The sequence below is a fragment of the Corvus hawaiiensis genome, chromosome 4, assembly GCF_020740725.1.
Source record: "Corvus hawaiiensis isolate bCorHaw1 chromosome 4, bCorHaw1.pri.cur, whole genome shotgun sequence".
NCBI lineage: Eukaryota > Metazoa > Chordata > Aves > Passeriformes > Corvidae > Corvus > Corvus hawaiiensis.
Genome location: NC_063216.1, coordinates 52,647,038 through 52,668,070, shown reverse-complemented (window position 1 = coordinate 52,668,070; position 21,033 = coordinate 52,647,038). Strand labels below are relative to the sequence as shown.

At 34.4% G+C, this 21,033-nt stretch overlaps 2 protein-coding genes across 5 annotated transcripts in view; one reads left to right on the top strand and one right to left on the bottom strand.

The window, feature by feature from the left end:
- Positions 1–21,033, top strand: part of IMMP2L (inner mitochondrial membrane peptidase subunit 2) — a 426,547-nt gene that overhangs the window by 170,063 nt on the left and 235,451 nt on the right. Inside the window, exon 4 of one of the 4 annotated variants that reach the window (XM_048300490.1) lies at positions 17,220–17,686. The exons of the other annotated variants lie outside the window; for them this stretch is intronic. Within the exon in view, the coding sequence (XP_048156447.1) occupies positions 17,220–17,250 (31 nt within the window). The 3' untranslated portion in view covers positions 17,251–17,686. Of the gene's footprint in view, positions 1–17,219; positions 17,687–21,033 lie in introns of those variants that run through there. 4 annotated transcript variants of the gene reach the window in all.
- Positions 11,274–21,033, bottom strand: part of LRRN3 (leucine rich repeat neuronal 3) — a 31,355-nt gene continuing 21,595 nt past the window's right edge. The window contains exon 2 of the mRNA XM_048300486.1: positions 11,274–14,241. Coding sequence (XP_048156443.1) covers positions 11,764–13,890 — 2,127 coding nt within the window. The 5' untranslated portion in view covers positions 13,891–14,241 and the 3' untranslated portion in view covers positions 11,274–11,763. The remainder of the gene's footprint in view (positions 14,242–21,033) is intronic.

The window sequence follows — 21,033 nt, the reverse complement described above, 5'->3', positions numbered from 1 at the left end:
TAGAAGCTATTTTTACACAAGAAAAGCACTCATTTACATATATAGTGATTATTGGATTCAACCAGTCATCACCTGGGATATTGTTACTTATAATGCTTTTATTGATAGGATAACCTTAGAAATTATGTTGGGGATGCTGGATCCTATGAACTTCATGTTGTTGGCAAGATTTTTTTCTTCAGTCTGCTAGAACCAATTTTGGTGCATTGTAGAACTCCTGTCCTTATGCCATAAGTGAGATGTTGCTGTGGTTCTGTCTTCCAGGGTCCAGCCAGTGATGAGGCTAAGCATACATCCTGCACAGGCAGAGGCATGCACCATGCATTACACACACTTAACTGACCCCACAGATAACACAGAGAGAAAACAGTTTCTGTATCAGCACCAGCATAAGCACATGGACACCAACAGCATGGATATCCTGATTGTGTTCCCCCCAGCCAACTGACGAGGGCTAGAGTTTGTTATTGCTCGCATTCAGACTCATCCACAACATACAGGTTTCCTACAATCAATTATTCCACCCAGAATTGTGTCTCAGTGTCTTACAGTTACTGGCAATGAGAGCTATGGGGCCCCCATAGTCCTTCTGGAATGTCTCATCCAACAGAGGCTTCAGTTCCGCCTGATGTTCTGTGGTAGATTATGCCCATACACATACAGATTAGACAGCATAATTACACAGAAGATAGCTGGGACTAGAGTTTAATTAGACAGGCAGATTGTGATGATCAGGTACAACATTTCAGGCAAATGTACTGACCAGCTGCTGGCTTACATGTGAGTGGCCCCTTTTTTTCTTAGTTTTCCTTACTTTGAATCATAAAGGTTCAAGTCAGAAGGGGTATTTAAAGGTCTCCTGGTTCAATCCCTGTAGGCAGGGTATTGCAGACAATATGGAACAAAACCATACTCCAAAGAAATCAAATTTATAATAATTGACAATACAAGAGGAAAGATTTTCTGGTTCATCAGTTTCATGCTTTTTTAGCAGAGAAGTTTGGTTGGTTGGTTAGAGCATGGTACTAGGAATTGTAAGGTCATGGGTTCAATCCCTGCACGCACCATTCACTTGAATTGGACTTGGTGATCCTTGTGGGTCCCTTTCAACTCTTGAATATTTTGTGATTCTGTGAATTTGAATCTTTTTCTCATGATCATGGATTTGTTCAAAATTTTTTATATTCCAGTAAAATATATGCTAGTTTTAGCTGGTTACTCATGTCTATGTAGGTAAAAAAAGGAAGAAGCACTCACATATTCACACTCACCGTCTGCTGCTCTCCATTTATGCCATTTATGCCATTTAGCTATGTAGAAGATCATCATAATGAAAATGGTAGAGCACAAGAAAAGGGATGTAAGAAATTCCTAAGGATTTTGTTCAAAAAAGTAAATATATTTGAAATAAAGTATGGCCACGTGTTGAAAGAGTATGGAAATAGCTGTCTGCATTAGGAATATATTTTTTAAATCTCAACATTTAAGAGGCCTAAACACCTACTGAAATTGTAGCATCTCTTCAAGAACTCTTAGAATCATTTAAAAAGAGGCAAGAGGATATTCCTGTATGAAACTTCGGAGTCATTTCAGCTAAAAATTTTTTTGCTTCTCTGAACAGGTTACATTGTGTGTATAGTCTGGGCATAAAGTTCCTCTGCAGAATTATTCTGGTTGGAAGATAAGTCATCTCTTCAACCTCATCCTCAAAACAGGGTCAATTATGAATCAGATCATATTGCTTATAATTTTGTACCGTATCTCTGCAACCTATTTCCAAGTGTTTTTTTCCTCATAATTATTTTTCCTATATCTAGTTAAATCCCCTTCCCCCTAACTTCTGGTTTTGGTTGTTGTCACTCATTTTCCTGCTGTGCACCTCAGTAATGAGCCTGACTCTGTCTTCTCATTAGGCATGTCTTAGATACAGAAAGGTTGCTACTTCTCAATGCTTCTTTTTTTCCCAGGCTGAACAAGCCCAGCTGCCTCAGAATTTCTTCTTACGAGAACAGCTTCTAAAAGCTCTTGACATCTTGGGAACCTCTTGCTAAGCTCTCTACAGTTGATCAATGTCTCATAGAGGGCTGGGCAAGTGGGGATCCAAAATTAGACACAGTATTACAGTGGTGGTCTAACAAGCACTGAATGAAGGGGAATTCTTTTTCTCAGTCTTCTGTTAGTTTCATGTGAATACAGCCCAGTGTCCTGTTAGCCAACTGTGCTTAGGAGCCAGAGGTCATTTTCAGCAGAGCTGCTACCAGCGAGGCAGTCACAGCTTTGTACTCATTCAGGTGTTAGTCCACTCTAGGTGCAGGACTTCACATGTGTCCTTGCTGAATGTCATGTCAGCACATTGGCCTAATTCTCCAGCATTTTTAGATTCCTCTAAACGGCAGCCCTGTGGTTAACTGTATTGACTGCATTCTCCAAATTAGTATTGTCAGATTGATAAGGATTTTGTCTCCCCCTCCAGGTCATTAATAAGATGTTAAGCAGGTTAAATCCCAGAGTAGAACCCTGAGGAATGCCACTTGTAACTGGTCTCAAAACAGTACAAATCATTGACCACTACCTCTTGTGTGTGATGTTGTCCAGACTGCCATGGCTAGTACTGTGTATTCTAGCACCTTCGTGTATACAATCTACATGTGAGTGATATTAGTGTGTCTTTCTGTCAAACTAATAATGTTAGGCTGCACTTGGACCTGAGCTAAAAAACCCTTGAAGGGCTTCACAGCACTGTATGGACTTCCTAATTCAGATCTCTCCAAATTGCATCTTTACGTGTAAATATATCATCAGAGACTCAGCAGATCAGCTCTGTTTTAGATACAGACATCTAGTTGGCTTATTCAGTCTCTCTTGCTTCCATGTTTTCACTGATTTTTCAGTTAGTTTGCAAAGAGTTTTAAAATGGGTTTTAAAAAATAGGTTCCTGTTACTGTATTCTGACTGACTCTTTTGCATTAGTCATTATTTTAGTATATAATTTAATTATAAACAGGATCATTTTTGTCTTCCCTCTCTTCTCCTGTTAATTTAATTGATTTTGTTTTCTTTGTTTTTTCCCTCAGCTGTTAGTCTTCCCTTTTCTATTTCTTCAAGCTTTTATTCTATGTAGTAATGATTGGCTTCTTTTTGGTGGTATACACTTGTTTTCAACATCATTTAAAACAAACTCAAATACCTTCCAGTGTCTTTCATTGTTGCCTTTAAATGGATTTTGTAGCTAATCCTTCAGAATTAATTTTTTTTAAAGAACTTTGAGGCTTCTTAAAAACAATAATTGATATTGCTTTGGCTCTGGTAATATTTAGAAAATCACAAATCTTAATTGGTTATTAGTGGCATTATAATTGATACAGTTAAGCAGCTCCTGGACCTTGAGCTCTCTCTTTAATTAGAGGCAGTAGTGTCTCCTTCCCTCTGAGATTTCGTTATGAAAGTATTTTTCTTAATAATACAGAGTTATCAGCTTTCAGTTGTCTTCTGAATGAAACCTCCCAAATGAGACTACCTGTCACTGCCTTCTTCATATTAGCCAGAATTTCCCAACATGCTCTTTATCATTGCTTAAACACTTTTTTTCACTTTCTAATAAATATTTTTCTTGTTTTACAATTAGTACTGTAACTTTTTCCTTGATACTTGATCATAAGGTGTGGAATTATAATTTGTCTCCCTAGCATTATTTCAGAATAATCTGAAATATTTTTGAAAATGAAACAACAACAACAAAAGAAAAAAATAAATGAAAAAAAGGTAAATCTTCTTTACAGCTTTTTTTCTGTACTAAATATTTTTGGCCAAATCGAAGCACATAGGGTTGCTGTCTTGTTTTTCTTCCCCGTTTTTGTTAGGTCTTGTCTTAATTTGAAACTTTTATATATATATATATATATATACACATATATATATATATATATATATATATATATAACGGTATCTTCAAGCTCACTTGTTTTCCTTGAGTCTTTCTTCATGTCTTTATCATTAATTTTTCTTAATCTCTGATAATATTGTCACTTCTTCTTGTTTAAACTTTGCTTGACTACTGACTAGTCTAATTTCTATATCTACCTTTAATTACAGCGTTTCCAGAATGGGCTGTTAGACACAATACCTTCACTTGTTCCTTTTCTTTCTTATACCTTTTGTCTATCCTATTCTACTTCACTGTCTTTAAACCTACTTGTAGCACCTCTTTGTTCATTCAACTTTTTTTTTCTCTTATTTATTGATTTGATCATGTTGCAAACTTGTTCTTTCAGCAGTTTTGGCCCCTTTGTCCACAATTTTACAGCTCTCTTCTGGTTTGTTCTAAAATATTTTTTCCATCCTATGTTACAATTGGTTTTTACCATTCATCTATCTCCCTTTGAGTATCTAAAGTTTCTCATTTTTCCTTACCTTTACCTGTAATACTTCCATGATCTGCACTTTATTTGTTGGCAACATATGAAGGTTTGTAATTTACCATTTTTGTTATTAAATATTTTTTTCTTTCTTATACTTTGTCAATTTTATGAATATTTATGAGAAAGTTTTCATGCTCTTGTTTAAGGCAAACCCCTACTCACTGTAAAGTCACCACATTATACATGAAGTTTGTAATTTTAATGTAAGTGTTCTAGCAAGAAGCATTTAGATTATTTATACGCATCCAGTGTGGTGGAATTTAAATTTTGGCAAGAGAAAAGTAGAGTTCTTTGCTAGAATGATGAAAAAGAAATGCCGATAGTGGCAGAACAATGTTGCGTGACATACAAGAGCAGAGAATTTTCCTGTGTAAGATAATTGAAGCAAAAAGAAATTTTCAAATTAAGGAGATAAAAGGAAGAAGAAGACAAGTTGAAGCCTAAGAAATTCTGTAGGACGATAATATATAGTTAGAGATGAATAGCAGGAGCAGACTCGGAAACCTTTTAGGTCAGGAGGAGTAAGAATCCGAGGGAAACCTATATTGTTTGTGGTATCTTAAAAGAAAGTAATTTAGAATATATTGTATGGCATATTATTTTGTTTGTAGTTAGATAATATCTGAACATATAAAAAATTCTTTGCTGGTGCTTAATTTTCTACACTATCAAGAATTTCTTTGATGGATATTGAATTATTTAATCCTGAAACAGATGCTCTCCACAAAATATTCTATTCTAAGCATTTTAAATAAATAACATTGTTCTTTTCCTATTTTGTCTTAATTAAAAATATATGTAATGTTTTCTATTAAATGAAATTTAATATTTATATTCAATATTTATACTGTCTTTGGTAGAGATGTGCAGATGAAAATTTTTGACGGGTCTCAATCAGGTAGATAGGTTCATATGGCCAGGCTTTTGTCACCCAAGGGTATACTTTGTAATGTCCAAACCACCTCAACAGGTTAAATTCAGTGGAAATTACACACCTAAATGCTTTCACTGTATGAGGAAGTATTGGTGGGTAGTTGTCTACCTCTCACTGTGGTAGAGAAAAAATTCACAACCCTTTGACAATATATTTATGTTTCTTTTGTTCTAAACCTTTAGTAAATTGCAGGGATGTTTAATCTTTGGTGTATGTGCTTTGGTGTGATGTGTTTATTGGTATATGCTTGTAAATCGTTATATGCTTTTGAAAGGCTGGATGGATAATAAGATTATTCTCTTTCTGTTTTCTTTTTCTAATAATCCAGATGTGGCAAAAGCTACAAATAACTTCGAATTACTCTACTAGTAGTGGACATCCTCCATTTTAGTCTGCTTTCCTAAGACCAAGGGGAGAAATGGAGCTTTAGCTAACATAATACTATTAAAGCAGAGCTGACTGCTGAAGTAGGTTGGGGAATAGAGTTTTCAGGCTTGTGATTTTCCTCTGGCTACACTTGAAATTTGCCTTCAAATCCACAAAGCAATTCAGCTTTATTATGAGTTTGTTTTTTGTTTTGGATTTTTTTTTTCCATGTCATTGATAATTACAAAATGATAACAAATATCATAGAGAAGTATACTCAGGAAGTAGTCTAAGAAGTAGGATACTCTGGAAGTAGTACAGTTCATAGGAGTCTGGGAAAAACATGAAGTATTAATGAAGTAGAAAATAGTTTAAAAGGAGGGCTGCTGCTGATGTAATTTTGTGTAAGAGCAAACAGTAGATGATTGCTAAGTGAAAGAATGAAATGTGAAGGGTACAAGAGAGGTTGAATTTCTCGGAAGGAAGAAAAGGAAGTAATTTTTAATTTGGCTTTAACAGCTTGAAAGGCAACAAGGTGAATTGGACATGATGCATTTATAAGTGTTGTGACATTGGACTGTACTATTGTGGACTTGTCAAACTAAAAGTCTGAAAGTCCTAGGGGTACAGTTCATCCTAGACTGAGTAATAAAATCCTCTTACATTGCTGTAGAAAAAATGGAATTGGGATAGTGGTGTGCATGTGCTATATATTTTAGGTATTGATAGTTTAATTTGTACAAGCAGGTATTTTAGGAGAAAGCATTATTTCATATTTTGGAATGCATTGTGTGACACATGAATATTCAGTATAGCACTTAGTTTGCTAAAAATGGGCATGCACTTATCATGAATACCTTCAGAGCATTTATGAAATAAATTATATAAGACTTTAATATTGCGTTTTATATTAATTCTTAAGGTAACATTAATTTAAGAGACTATAATTGAAAGTAACAGTTTGATTTAACTTAATCCTTTTATTACCTGGTACATAAGTAAAAACATATCTGATTACTTCTGATTTAATGATGGTTGTTGCTTTGGTATAGTGAGACTAAATCTAAATGGTCAGGTTTTTTTATTTGGCATTGTTATTGGGCAGTTTGCATTTAATTAAAAGCAATAATTCTGACTCTATTTGTAGCCCCTTTACACTCTATTTAAATGTTGGAATATTTAGGAATACATGATTTTCATAATCTGTTTCTGTGTCCTATGAAATTATTCCACTATTATGTCAAAAGTGTGTTTTAGCTGTCTTTAGTAGACTTCAGACAGTAACCCACTTTCTCTGGTGTTATAATGTATTCAGCTGTATGTTTTTAAGTTTAGCTGACATTCATGCTAGAGACACCAAAAAGAAGTTATAAATGTTAACAGAGTAAAGTTTTATAAAAATAAAAAAAGAATTTATGACAAGATTCTGCCCTCTAAAGTTATTCCCAACAGGCATCTCAAGGAATCTGACTTGTGTTCACATGCTAAATGACAGAACTGTAAACTCTTTGACCTGTAAAGTGTAATATATGAATGCGGAAAGGTTTTCTTTATAGAATCTAGGTCTGGACTGGAAGAAATGTGTATAGAAGAAGACACCAGCATTGAATTTGATATACTTTTGTGATTCACAAAAGCATTATGGCTATTTGGAGCACAGTGTGAAATTGTCATCAACATGGATAACAAACAATAGCTACGTAAGGGTGAGGCAGATGGGGTTGTTTTCCACTTATCTAAACTGTAATGTTAAAAAGAACATCAGCTATTTTAGGATCAGGAGTAGGCCATCTGCCCAAATTGTGTGCCCTTCCAGCTTTATCTAACACCCATATTATTATTTTCATCTGAATGTTGTTACATTTTTTCTGCTTTAGAGATGCTTTATCGCATTACCCGATCAGCTTTACAACTAGATTTTTTTCTAAGAATGCTACGTCTTTCTTTAATAATTGTATTTCTCTATTCAAATATTTTGCCTCCAAGTATTATGTTTCATTGATAATTTTTAAAATAAATCAACAGCATCTGTCCTTACTGGAAGTGTTGGAAATGATGTGACAGTCTGGCAACAACAGTAGCAGGAAATAAGCAAAGAACGCACAGGGAGTGTGGAAAGGAACAGAGAATTTGCATCAAGGCAAGGAAAAAGGCTTTGGGAAAAAGGGTCTAAAATAACTGAAGCTGAGAGACAGAAAGATAAGCAAGTGAGAGAGATTTGTAAAAAAGTGTTTTTTAGCTGACAGAGGAATTTAATTTGTAGTTTTCAGCTTTGTCTGAAGGAAGGAAGGAATGACTTAATAAAAGATTCAGTTGCTTTGAAGGTACTTCAATATATCTGCAGCTTTATATCTCTCTGAGAGTATTGTAGTTGAGTAGGTACATGTAGAACACATTTATTTAAAGTTTTTCTAGAGTGCTCAAAAGAACAAGTCTTTTAAACATGGTGTCCAATTGGCTTAATGTTTTATCTCTTTATGGTCACCCCAACTGTAGAAATGAAACACTACTTAATGTAACCAGAAAAATAACATAACCATAGTCAGTCATGCACCATAGGGTCCGTTTTCATTATTCATTACTAGTTTTACTGTTTTCCTATGCTATTTACAAAGGATGCTTGTACATTTTGTCTCAGAATACTGAAGTGCAGCTAATCATGGACAGAATGTAGTCTGGTACTTCATTTTCACTCTGCCCTATAATGGAAACATTGAAGAGGACGCAACTCCTTTGGAATTTTTATTGAAAGTGAAGTGAATAGCTCAAGTCTCAGTTTTAAAGCACAGCTCTGGCTAGACGGGTTATGATTGTGTATTTTAACATTCCAATCATGCAAAGCTTGCCAAGTTTCAGTAATAAATTGAATTTATCCATATAAATGAGTAATTGCAATTCTCTTGTTTAATATCTAACTTCTATAGCTCTCATATGCAGAAATGAAGCTTGGTGGCTTTTTCTCTTGAATTTTCACAAACATTGTCATCTAGCTTTATTTTTCTTCTCTGTCTTGATTTCATGTTTACTGAATGTTTGGATTATCTCTCTCTCATTTTGATAATCCTTCTCTTTTTATGTTGTAGTTTAACATTTTCCCTGAGTATATATGTAGTCTTTTCCTGAGAAAATTGCTTCCAATTATTTCCAATGGTATTAAAAATTCAAATTACACATTTGGTACGTCAATCAACTGGCCTACCAAAACACTAGGTTTGGAAGGACAACCAGTATTCCAGAAAGATGTGGGTTTGTTTTTTTTGCTACCTAGCAGTTTATTCCAACACCTTTCTACTGCTTCTCGTGAAAGCCAAAGATGCTCTAAAGTGATCAATGTATATATTGGTTCCCCAATGATTTGATTCAAGATGTCTTTCTGTAAGGTATCTTGTCTCATGATCTTCAGGAGGCAATACCAGCAATTTTTTTACTCTGGATATATTTCTAGTCATCTGGTTTCTGACCTCTACAAAAGCTGCATGCAATTGTTAATATTTTTCCAAGCATGTTTTCTAACCTTTAGCATGAGGTGAATTTTCAGTCTCTTTTTGGCTCTTCTGGCTTATGTTCGATGGCTATCTCCTCTATTGCATTTACCTATATCCTTCAAAATGTCTTCTGAAGTTTTAATAATGAACTTTTCATACTTACTGTACACTTTCTTCCATGTAAAATTTCTTGTCTTGTCAGTGCCGCACATCCACTGTATTCAGTTTAATAATAAGAATTATTTTCTTCCGTATGTCTGACATGTCAATCTTTTTCTCGCAGCTCTTCTAGAATTGTCTAGTATGTGAACTTATTTTCTGTACTATATAGCAATCCTTTTCAGAAATGTCTCTTCTGGTTTCAGATAAAAAGGAGTATCTTATAAGATTATCGTTGATTATTGCATCTTTTCTATTACTGGCCAGCACAAGATTGTGGGAAGAATCTCAATTTCTATTTTAAGTTATCTTGAGGTCACTACTTCAGGCTACACAAGCAGAATAAGTTTTATTAGAGAATTTTGGAAATGGAAATTTCCTTTTAGGATATAAATCATTTTTTTCTCTGATCTCTTACCTAAGTTTTATGGGTACTTTTTGGACTTAGGATTTCACAGCATTTTAGCTAAACTAGAAACTGAAATGTTTATATGTAACATAGCATTTGACTGTGTTAGCTGATGAAATATTGCAATTTATTTTTTTAAATGGCAGTAAATGTTTTACCAAAAAGTAAATGCTTAATCTTTATATGAATAGAACATTATCTTTCAGTCTAGTAGCTGATAGAAGAAAGTAATAGAAATTAATTAAAAAGTTTTTTTCAGTATTGTATTTTGGGTATTTCCTAGCCAGATATTTCAAATACTTATGTTTGCCTTCTCTCTTTCATTAGTGGTACATTTCAGAATGAGGTTTGCTGTCAAATGCCAAGGAAAAGTTAATCTTATTCTGAGCTACTCTTTTCTGGTTTGAATAACCAGTAAGTACTGCTCTTAATGCATTGCATTCCTGAGAGAAAACTATGAAATAAATGGAAACACAGGTGTGTAAAAATACTTTTCTGTTTCTGAGGAAATTAAATATAGCTTCTTGTCAGTTCTTACCTCCATTAAAGAGGGTAAACATCCCAATTAATGAAATACATGAAGATTTTAGCCCTGTGCCTTGTGTAGAAAAAAAGCAACTTTTGTTTAAATGAGGAGATTATGAAAAAGCATACTTTAGCATGATTAAGTTATTTTTATGATTTTTAAGAGATTTTACTTTGCTGAAAAAACTGCTGGTACATTTTTTTTTGGCATGTTTGTGCAAAAATGCAAGTTAAATGCGCACTACACTATTAAAGCTACAAGATGGATTTATTGCTTCCTAAGGACTTCAGGTTTATGTAGGATATCTATAGAAGGAACAGCTTGTCCCTTTTTATACACAGCTACACAAGAATTCCACTGCTCATCTGTAGCTTCTGTGGAGATTGTAACATGAAAAATGTCTTTGGTCATGGGAAATGGATAATATCATGGAATATTTCTGTGTAGAAATCAAATATGTTATGTTTATATGGATGGTGGTTCACAGTACTTCTATGGAAAGAAGTGCCATGTATTCTAGAAGAGATACTTCTGTCTAGTAATAAAACGATGTAGTACAGATATAATGAAATAAAGATCTGCAGGCTCACATGTTGCTAAGAGAACAGAAGTGTTTCACACAGATACTAAAAGTGTATATAATAAAAACATCAAAGAACTATTTATTAACCAATATCCATGATGAAATCTAATTAAAATGGGTTTAAGTGGATTCATCTCCAACTTCCCCTTTGCCTTTAAAATGTTCTTAGAGTAAATAAAATTTGATAAAAAACTATGACTAAACTTATGTTTCTGTTAGAAACTTATACAACCTAAAATCAGCAAAAATGTTCTTTGTGCTCGGATTAGCATTTTAATAGGAGACTATGTAAAGAGATATTTTATCAGACATTGGAATGCGTTTGTTTATTGTCAGACAAGAGCTCCCAGAATGGTGGGGTATGTTTTTTAGAAACAAACAAGACAAAAAGTATTTTGATTTTAATCAAAAATGTATTTTCTCATTAAAAAAACTCACATACTCACTGTGTCTACTCTACAGAATTTGTCCATTTCATTACACCATATGTCAATCCTAGTATATCTGTTCACTGCAAAAACTCGTGGCTATTTTGTGTAATACAGCACAGGAGGAGGTATTGCTCAGTTCCACTACTTTTATATAATAATTTAAAAAAAAATACAGAAAATGTTCTTGGCTACTTCCACTGTATTCCAGACTTAAAAGTCCCATGAAAGTTCTAGAATATGAAGTTAATTTTATTTGGTTGGTAGAATACCCTTAGAAGCCAGTTAATTAAAATTCTTCTCTTATACTGAGTCATATATATTCCATTTGTTGGCAGCAGCAAAGTCCAGGCATCTAATTCCTAAGAGAAATACTTTTTCTTGTTGCCTTTTTATTCAGCACAAATACAGTCATGTGCTTCTTATTTCAGAAGTTAAGTGATATACTGATATATTTATGACATATTTGTTGGTACACCTATTACAGTTGCTTTTACTTCCATTGCTGTGCTTTTTTCTTTGCCCATGTCCCAAAGAGTGATTAGAGGAGGATAAAGCTCATTGAGGGAAAAGGATTGTTTCTTCAGGTAATTCCTTAGATAGCTGTGTCCAGTGCCATAGTTCATATCTTGAGAGATGCATCTGTAGAGATATATCACAGAGATGATTCCCAAAAGAGCACCAAGGCAGGCAAGGAATCCTATTATGTTGTTCTTTTCATAGCCTTTCACTTCCAAGTCCAGTCCTTTTGTGGTTACATTGACACATTGTTTCCTATTCTGTGAGTAGATAGTGGGAATGTCTATACAAATTTTGTATTCAGTTGATGGATTTAGATGTGTAAGATTATATACCTTTATATCAGATGGTATTCGAGCACTCTGTGCAGCCCGGGAGTCTTCGGCTTTCAGAAAGGCTGTCCATCTGACACTGGACTTCAGAATTTTAGAACTCGCTTTCCATGAAACCAAAACAGAATTAGATTTTATGTCTTTTATTTTAATATTTAAAGATTCATTGTGTTCCTGAGGAAAAGAGCTGTCCACTTTAATCATGACTGACTTTAGGTCTGCCCCAACTAAATTTGTTGCTATACATGTGTATAAGCCACTTTCTCTTTGTGTTACATCACTGATGTCTAATGTTCCTTCAGAATGAATGTAGTACTTATCAGAGATAGTATTAGGCAAAAGTTTGTGTCCTGATGGTGTTATCCAATAGATTTCAGGTTCTGGTTCTGCTGTTGCTCTGCAGTGTAAAGAAATATGGCTGCCAGCTTTTAAATCCAGCGTAGATGGAAAACTTTCAGGAGCTATCAAGGGAAGACAGATTTCCATCATTTCCCGAAAGTGTATCTGTCTCACATTCTGACCTTGGAATTCAGGAGGGTCTACACAAAACAGGGACTCTGGCTCCATGAAACGAATGTTTGTTTTATTCATGTTAATCCAGCGGATGACGCAGTCACACCTAATGGGATTGCTGTGTATACTGACTTCTTTGAGGTTAGGCAGGGATTCCACTGTACTGCGGTACAGGGCACTCAGTGCATTGCTGTTGAGCATGAGGGATTCCAGCTTGGGAAGTCTGTAGAATGCATTGGGGTGAATGTATGATAATCTGGGGTTATTGGTTGCTTCTATTTTTCTTAAATCTGGCAAATTATCAACAGCAAGACTATCTATAGAAATCAGTTCAGGCATGTTATTAATTCCTAACTCCTTTAGGTGCAGCATATTGCTAAAATCTCCTCGTCGTATTCTATTAATGGGATTCTTATTTAGATCCAGAAATTTAAGATTTGTAGCCTTTTGAAGAGCGATGTGGGGCACTCTAACAAGTCTGTTGTCATAAAAGGAAATGCTTTCTAAGTTGTCAAGGCCAGCCAAAGCATTATCTGGTATTTCAGTGAGATTTATACCTGCTAAAACTAGGCTGCGCAGATTGCTAAGAGGCTTGAAGTTCATGTCTTCAATTCTGATTATTGGGTTTTCTCCAATCATGAGAATTTCAAGATTAGGAGTAGCTTCAAACCACTTTCTGTTGATCACTTGCAGACCATTTGAATTGAGATGAAGTCTGAGAAGATTATTGAGGCCTATGAAAGCTCCTGGTGCAATCACAGAAAGCAGATTATGATTAATATAAAGCTCCTGTAAATTGTTGAGTCCAGAGAGACATTCTTCAGGGAGTTCAGTAAGTTTGTTTTCTTCAAGGTACACTGAAAGCAACTGTGGTATCTTTCTAAGATTAATACTGGTCACTGAGGATAAATTGTTCTGGGATAAATCTAGGCCAGTTAAGTTCACTGGGAAGTCTACTGAGTGTTCAATTTTTGCAATATTATTAGTTTGTAAAAGTAGAACTTGTGTATCAGCAGGCAGTGTGGCTGGAAAATGAAGAAGGCCTAAATCATTACAGTCCACGGTTGGAGCTTCCATGTAGACAGACCTGGGGGTGAACCATGGTCTGATTTCACATATACATGACTCTGGGCAGTCTGCTTTTCTTCCTACAGCTTGTAGTAGAGCAGTGGTAACTAGACCAAGCAGTAAATTAATTTTGAGTTGCAGGTCCTTCATCTTAGCTCAGATGTTCAAGAAAGTAGCAGACTCTTTAGTATTCCACAATTATGGTCTTGGAATTCAATATGACCTGGTCAATTAATAAAGCACAAACTTGCATTTATCAAATGACAATCATGAAGGACTTCCTTCCTGAGGATAAGTGATATATATGTAACCAACTTGTCCAGTAGTAAGAAGCATTTTGTGGAAATGAAGGTCACTTTGTCCTTGATGACATAAAATTGATGAGCTTTGTGAAGATGAAGTATGTATAGATGGTCATAGGAGATTAAACAATTCATTTATTTAGTAGTATTAACTTCAAATCCCATGATTGATTAGTGTTTGCAGGAATGACAGGATGACCTAAAATACAAGAAGAGGAAATAATTAGTATAAGAAACTGTAAAGTTATAAATTAATTTAGCCATCTTTTACTCTCTACTGTTAATTATTGCAAGTAAGAAAAGAAAATGACTGTGGTGTCTGGAGTATTATAGTGGTATCCAGATAGCATAAATTAAGTTAATATAGTAATATGTCTTTAGACTTTTAGCTTGTCATACATCCAGTGGCGCATTGTTCAACAGAAAGATGAAGATAAAGCAAAATATATCTGTGAGATTTTTTTATCCTCCTTTAAAATATTTTCTTTTTTCTTTCAGTTATTACTAAAAGCAGACCAAGTTCTGTTGGCTTTTAAAATGTAAATACTGAGCAAAATCCTACAGGGCATGAATATTTTACTTTTTTACATGAATTTTATAACTATAAAGAGTGTAATTTATGTATAATCAAAGGGAAATGGAATGGTTGGATTAATACACATTCCTAATGACATGCTTAGGCAAGCCTGTGAGATAATTATACAGAAATATATGAAATTGAAAATCCACAGGTTTTATAATTTTTAATTCTTTTTGTAGCTGCTGCTTGGAAAGAAAACTTTTTTTCTTTTCTTTAAAGTGCTATTTAGAAAGAAATAAGTACCTTATAATAAATAGCTTGTCATCTTGGCAAATTCGGGCTAATCAGTGGCTTTCTTATTCTGGCTTCAATAACCTCAATTGCAAGGAATATTAGCAGAAAAGTGTCTTCAGAGTGATAAGGAAAAAAAATTACACTAGCAATTGCTTCTCTGCTCTGTAGCTCTGCAAGAATCTGAAGTTTGCAGACTGCCTTCAGGTCCCAAATTATAGTTAAGACTGAAACCTTAGCATCTTGTGGCATCAAATATGTGCTTCCCAGATTTTTGGTATGTACTTTCTTTTTGTGGAGTAAAATAAATCCAACTTTGAGTGTACATTTTGTTCCAATGCATGTAATACAAAAGCTTCTGTGTTTTCTTATAGAAAGTAGTACACATTAACTGCTTAATTTACTTCAGAATATAGACTTACTTCACCCAGGCTTTGTTTCTGAAGACTGTTTTGCAATACACATTTATACCCTTTTTCCCCTTGCCTTTAGTGTTAAAATTCACAGTGACATTGTTCACAAACCATAAGATCAATGCTTAATGACATTGATAAATAAATTTTAAGGGTTTGCTGGTATAGATAGGCAGAATTGCAAAAGTCAAGTGTCAAGCGTTTGGACTTTAGGTATCCTTTCCACGCCCAGGAGAATTTGGCATACTGACCACCTATGCATTCCGTAACAGTTCAGAGGAAAGGTGTTGGACTATGTAAAGTAATATAAGCATTGGGCCAATTTGAAGTACATTTGGCAAGTCTTTGAGGCTGTTCTTTGTGTTATGTACATTTAGGGAAATTTAATACTTTATTTTAACATGTAGGTTTATTAATAGACTGAGCAGACAATGTGTGAGATAAACATACCGAAAACATGCTGCTGTTTTGAGGATCAATAGTATGTTTCTATGCACATGGCCCAGTTTATACTTAAATACTAGGACATACTAGTAAAAATGTGATCTGTTCCTTTCCTCTGGGAAATGAGATGAACTTGAGGCTTGCAGAAAAATAAAGGTTTGTGTTGAAAAGTTAATGCCTGCAACTTGGCTCTTAATTTTGTCACCAAGAGGCAAGGTGATACCCCTGTGTGGAGTACTGTCACATTTACCAAAGATCTTAGTAGAAATCATTCTATACCAAATGCACAGATGTAATTTCTTATGTAGGGAGAAAAGTGGATGGCCACATGGGGGAGAATTTTTTTGTCATGTTCTTGATACATGTTCTTGAAGCACATTTCGCACTGACTACTGTATTTTCGTTTGGATTGTATACTAAAAATGTATTTGTAGCTTGACAAATACAAAATTTATGCTTCAAATAATTGAAAGATCATTGAAAACCTTAACTGAATTGTGAATTAATTGAGATTCAACAGACTGCTACTGGAGATTAATTGAGATTCAACAGACTGCTACTGCCTTTTGATCCCACTATGATGCTCTGGGACTTTTGCTCAGTAGCGGTACTTCTGAAAGTATTCTGGCCTGTTTCTGTTCCTCCCTGGAAATTTGCTGTTGGCCACTGTGAAACATAAAATATGGACCAAGGTGGAGTTTTCATGTGTGTCCCAGGCACCTGAGAGGCCATACCATTTAAAGTATATAAAGCACGTTTGAACCAACATACTCCTGTATTTGTGTTTATACTCCTGATTTTATATTTTAGTTTCTATGGGATTCTCAAACCAAAAGTAAGGGCACCGGTGGATATTTCCGTGTCAAATATATTAGATAGGCTTTCTGAAAAAGGCAGCAAAAAAAGAAGAGCTGAGATCCAGGTTGAAATTCCGCTTCGGTATGATTTAGTCTGATGTCCTTTCTCTTTCTGGTGAATTCTTTAGCTAGTAAGTCACCAGCTCAAGTTCATATGGTGTTCTAGCATAAATCTCTCTTATTTCTTTGGTTAAAGTGCTTCTGTCTTGTGTAAAATATTCACTGAGGTTGAATAGCTTGAATAACAGATTGTAGAATAATTTTGACACTTCCCGCCTGCAGCCATCATTCCAGAATGCACTGTTTCAATTGAGAAACATTTTTTGTTTAAATAGTGGCATATTTGTATTGTTTTATATAAGAATTATTTGCTTTTAACTGTCATTCAAGGTGTGGAATAAAAGAATGTTTCTGGAGTAGAATGAACATCCATGGTGGCTTATGAGGTCATACAATCATAGAATAGAATATGTCAAGCTGGAAGGGATCCATAAGGATCATCTGCTTCTGGCAGGACAACGTAAAACTAAATTATATGACAGTAGTGCTTTTCACATGACAGAGTACATAAAAAGTGATACATTACAACAGCAAAAATTGTATATGATGCTTTGAGTGGCAAACATTTTTTTTTCTCTTTTGTTTATAATAGTACTATAGTGTGGCTCCAGTTTACATCTTGACTAAGAATATGAGAAAACGTATTGCTGACGGAAGTTTTCCAGTCCCACTTGAAGCAGTCAAAGCCCAGAATCAATTTACACAGCATAAGTACTTAACTGGTTGCATTGATTACGTGCGTGTTTCTGTGTGTATGTAACTAATTTCCGACCTCGAGATGTCTTCAAATAATTTTAAAATGAAAAGTGAGCTGTCATTCACTGTAACAAAATAAACCTCATGTAAACTGCACTCAGCAGCATGAACTGTATCCAAAGTTCAGTTTCCTTGAAGAATGTGGTGTCACAGAGGTAAGTGTTTGTATTGGAAAATAAGCATTTAACTTTGTGTTACTTTACACTTTTGGAATGCATTGATTCTTTTCTTCATTAATGTACTAGTAATAGTAAATATGTACTGATAATACTAAATAAAAATTGAATGTAAATGCTCTTACTAGCAATGATTTTCAGAGTTTTTATTAATGTGTTCTGGAGCTTTAAAGCTGAGTGCTTTGAACCATCTAGAGTTTCATGTGAAAATTTTTATATTGAATGTCGAGTATTAAAGGTACTAATAAGAAGGACAGCGAGAACCTGAAAGGTATTTGTTCTGTTTCTTTGAGTAGTTTTTAAAGTAACTGAGATTTACATACACGAAGGTTTCTGTGCACAGAAACCATTTTCTTTCTTGTTTTAAGAAAGAAGATCTTTCAAATAATGCAAGTATGTCATCATTAACTCTTTGTTAGTGGATTTTGGTGACCTCTCAAGATTATTGATGTGATGCAAGTGATTCTTAGAACTTGTACCTATGATTTCTCACAGTAGAGAAGCTTGTAGAGATAAGGCTCCACAGCTGATTATCACCAGTAAGCGGAGGTGTGGGATAGATGTTTTCACACAAGCAGCAGGAAGAACTGTGCATCATAGTTTTGGAGGCTTTGATGTAATTCTTTACCCAGCTGCATTTATAAATCTTTGTGTGCACTCTGATTGTACTTGAATTTCCTCATCCAGATGCAATTGTTTGCTTCCTAATGTCTGCAAATAAAAAGGCTAAATAGAGTCTATATCTAATAAATTAGTATTCCTTATTAGTACTTCAGCACTTGTGTTATAGTTTTCATGTACTTACAACTTATGTACTAAAACTAAAATATATATCTCTGTGAACAGAGTATTTATTTTTTTCTGGAGGTCCATCCCTGTTGCCACCCATTTAAGACTTGATGTCTTACTAAACATGGTGTATTTCTTGCTTTTAAGGTACCATCTCTTGCTTTTAGAAAAACGCACCCTGATGTGTGTGACTTTTTGCAGCCTAATTATTTCTTGTGTAAACAATGATTGGTATGTCTTAATTAGGTTTCTTTCATTTACTGCTATTGACAGCTGGAGACTTGGTTTATGAGAGGGTATCACCATTATTTGAGCTGGAAAAGACATTCAGTGAATGAATAAACTGAGCAACATTTCTCATCTCTGGAGCAACAGACAGCTAAGAACCATGTCAGAGTGGGCAGAAAGGAAAAGAAACACGTCAGGTTTTGGCAATCGTTCTTTTCCACTTCAGCAGTTAGAGAGACAGTGATAAAAACTAAAAATGCAGCAGTTACAGTGCAATGTGCCCTGCTGGCAATAAGGTAAACAGTGCACTTCACAAGGACCAATTTAGAGGTGGCAAGCATTTTGAAAACACAGCTGTTCATACAAAGCTACCTTTCAAACACATCAACGGAAAGAGCACTTCTCAATTCTTGTCATTATAACCACTTTGATCAGTTCTATGGACAGAAATCTGGAAATGTCACTAACCAAAAATTGGGCATGAGACATTTCATAACTTACTTGATTTTAGTTACAGCACCTAGGGGTGTTTTGGGGTTTTCTAAGTGTTGGTTATGGAAATATACTGACTGAAGTTTGAACATTTAATATCTTTCTGATAATTTTATAAGGCATTTTTTCCGTGTTTGTTCCATGGTCAAAACAAACAAAAAAAGTGCTTCCTTGGGAAATTTTTTGTTACAGCACAATAAATAAAAAGATGCACCATCGTATATATTTGACATATTTCATTAAAGCACAAAAATGTAACATAATAGATATAATAGATTTTCATAACAGAATTGGTCTAAAGTAATATTTATAGAAGTAAGCTGTACTAGCTGGTCTGATAGGGTTGCTGAAAATTATATAGGCAATGTAAAAATGGAAGTGCTAGCATATGCAGTCTTGCTTTCATTCCAGTCCCTGGAGCAAAGAGTTTCATTCTGTTTTTCTTTACAAATACAAATTAACAGTTCACTGTAATATGGACTTAGTGTTTTATATTCCTACATATAGCTAAGATGTAGCCTCACATTGAAAGACAAATGAGGATTTTCTAGAAATTTTGTGTTTCTGAGGTGTTCAACTTGGGTGGCTGAGGGTGTAAAATGTCTTAGGTTGAAAATCGCCAAAGTGAGTACCTGAAATATCTGGACATTTGTGAAAAATATGGCTAGGGCTCTCTGTTGGAACCTTGACTAATTTTGGAAATCTACTTTAGTTTTTTTCTAATGATTGATATTTAGAACTTCAGGCTGGCCCTGAATAGCATTACATGCAAGATGTAAAAGAAATGGAAAAGCTGGTATTCGACCCTAGAAGCAATTGGAACTATCTGAATAACTATTTCAGCATGTGTGTTTATATTTGTTTTGTGAACTTGTTACACATCCTTTTAATTTTTTTCCTTAAGTGGAATAAATTTGCCTGAGGGAAAGCCACAATCTTACAATGTTTAATATGTCTGTAAAACAGGACATGTTCTCATACCTTAGATCATTACAAGAATGACAAGGTTTTATAAATCATGAAAATTCTTTATATCAATGGACATTGTGTGATTTGAGGTTACTTTAATCTACAAATACAGATAGAGTGAGAAAAACATTATGATCAGCTAGATTAGCATGAGATTTAACCTTTCTCTCTCAGTAATTGAGGCCACCTTACTATTCTAATGTTCTTGTTTACTGTCTTTTAGTGGCATTTAGCAGATATCAGAGGAATTATTACCACATACAATTCATTAAGATCTTACTATAGTTCTCATTCCTGTATCAATCAAAAATTTCATTCCAGTATTTTGAAAAATATTGCAATATATTAAATCTTACCACTTGGAAAGTACAGTATTCAAAATAGATGTGATGAAAGCAAAAATTTAAATGGAATCCAAGAGAATATACATATATATTAATTTATTGTATATGCTATTCTAGAATAACTTTTCAATGGATATAAATGAACATTTAGTAAAACATTTTTTAAAAAATGGAGGATGGAAAAATATTAGGATGTTTGCTAGCCTATTTCAAATAGGATTACCATCACTGACCATGGGACGGCAGACAACTTTGGGAGTACCTGTATGTGCAGTAAGATGTTTGTCAATCAAAATCAAAAAGCTTAATAGAAATAGTATTTTTGTTACCATTATTAATATGGTGTCGGCAGCATCATTGTGCATTGGAACTAAAGCAGTGATTCCAGGACCACACCACCTTGTGTGTTCACTTGCTGCTAAACAAAACTGCAATCTTTACTCCATGGAGCTTAAATATTAAATGCAAGAAAAGGGACAACTGATGATTCAGACAGAGTGAAAAAAAAAGTCACTGTGGCAATTTCCGAATATTCTTGGGTTTATTCTTCTCCTTTAGCCATAGTCTAGTAGTTTACTATCATGATCATGCATTACTTTTCTAGTCTTTGATTTCAGATTTTCCTTCTATTGTTCTGTCTCTCATGTACTTT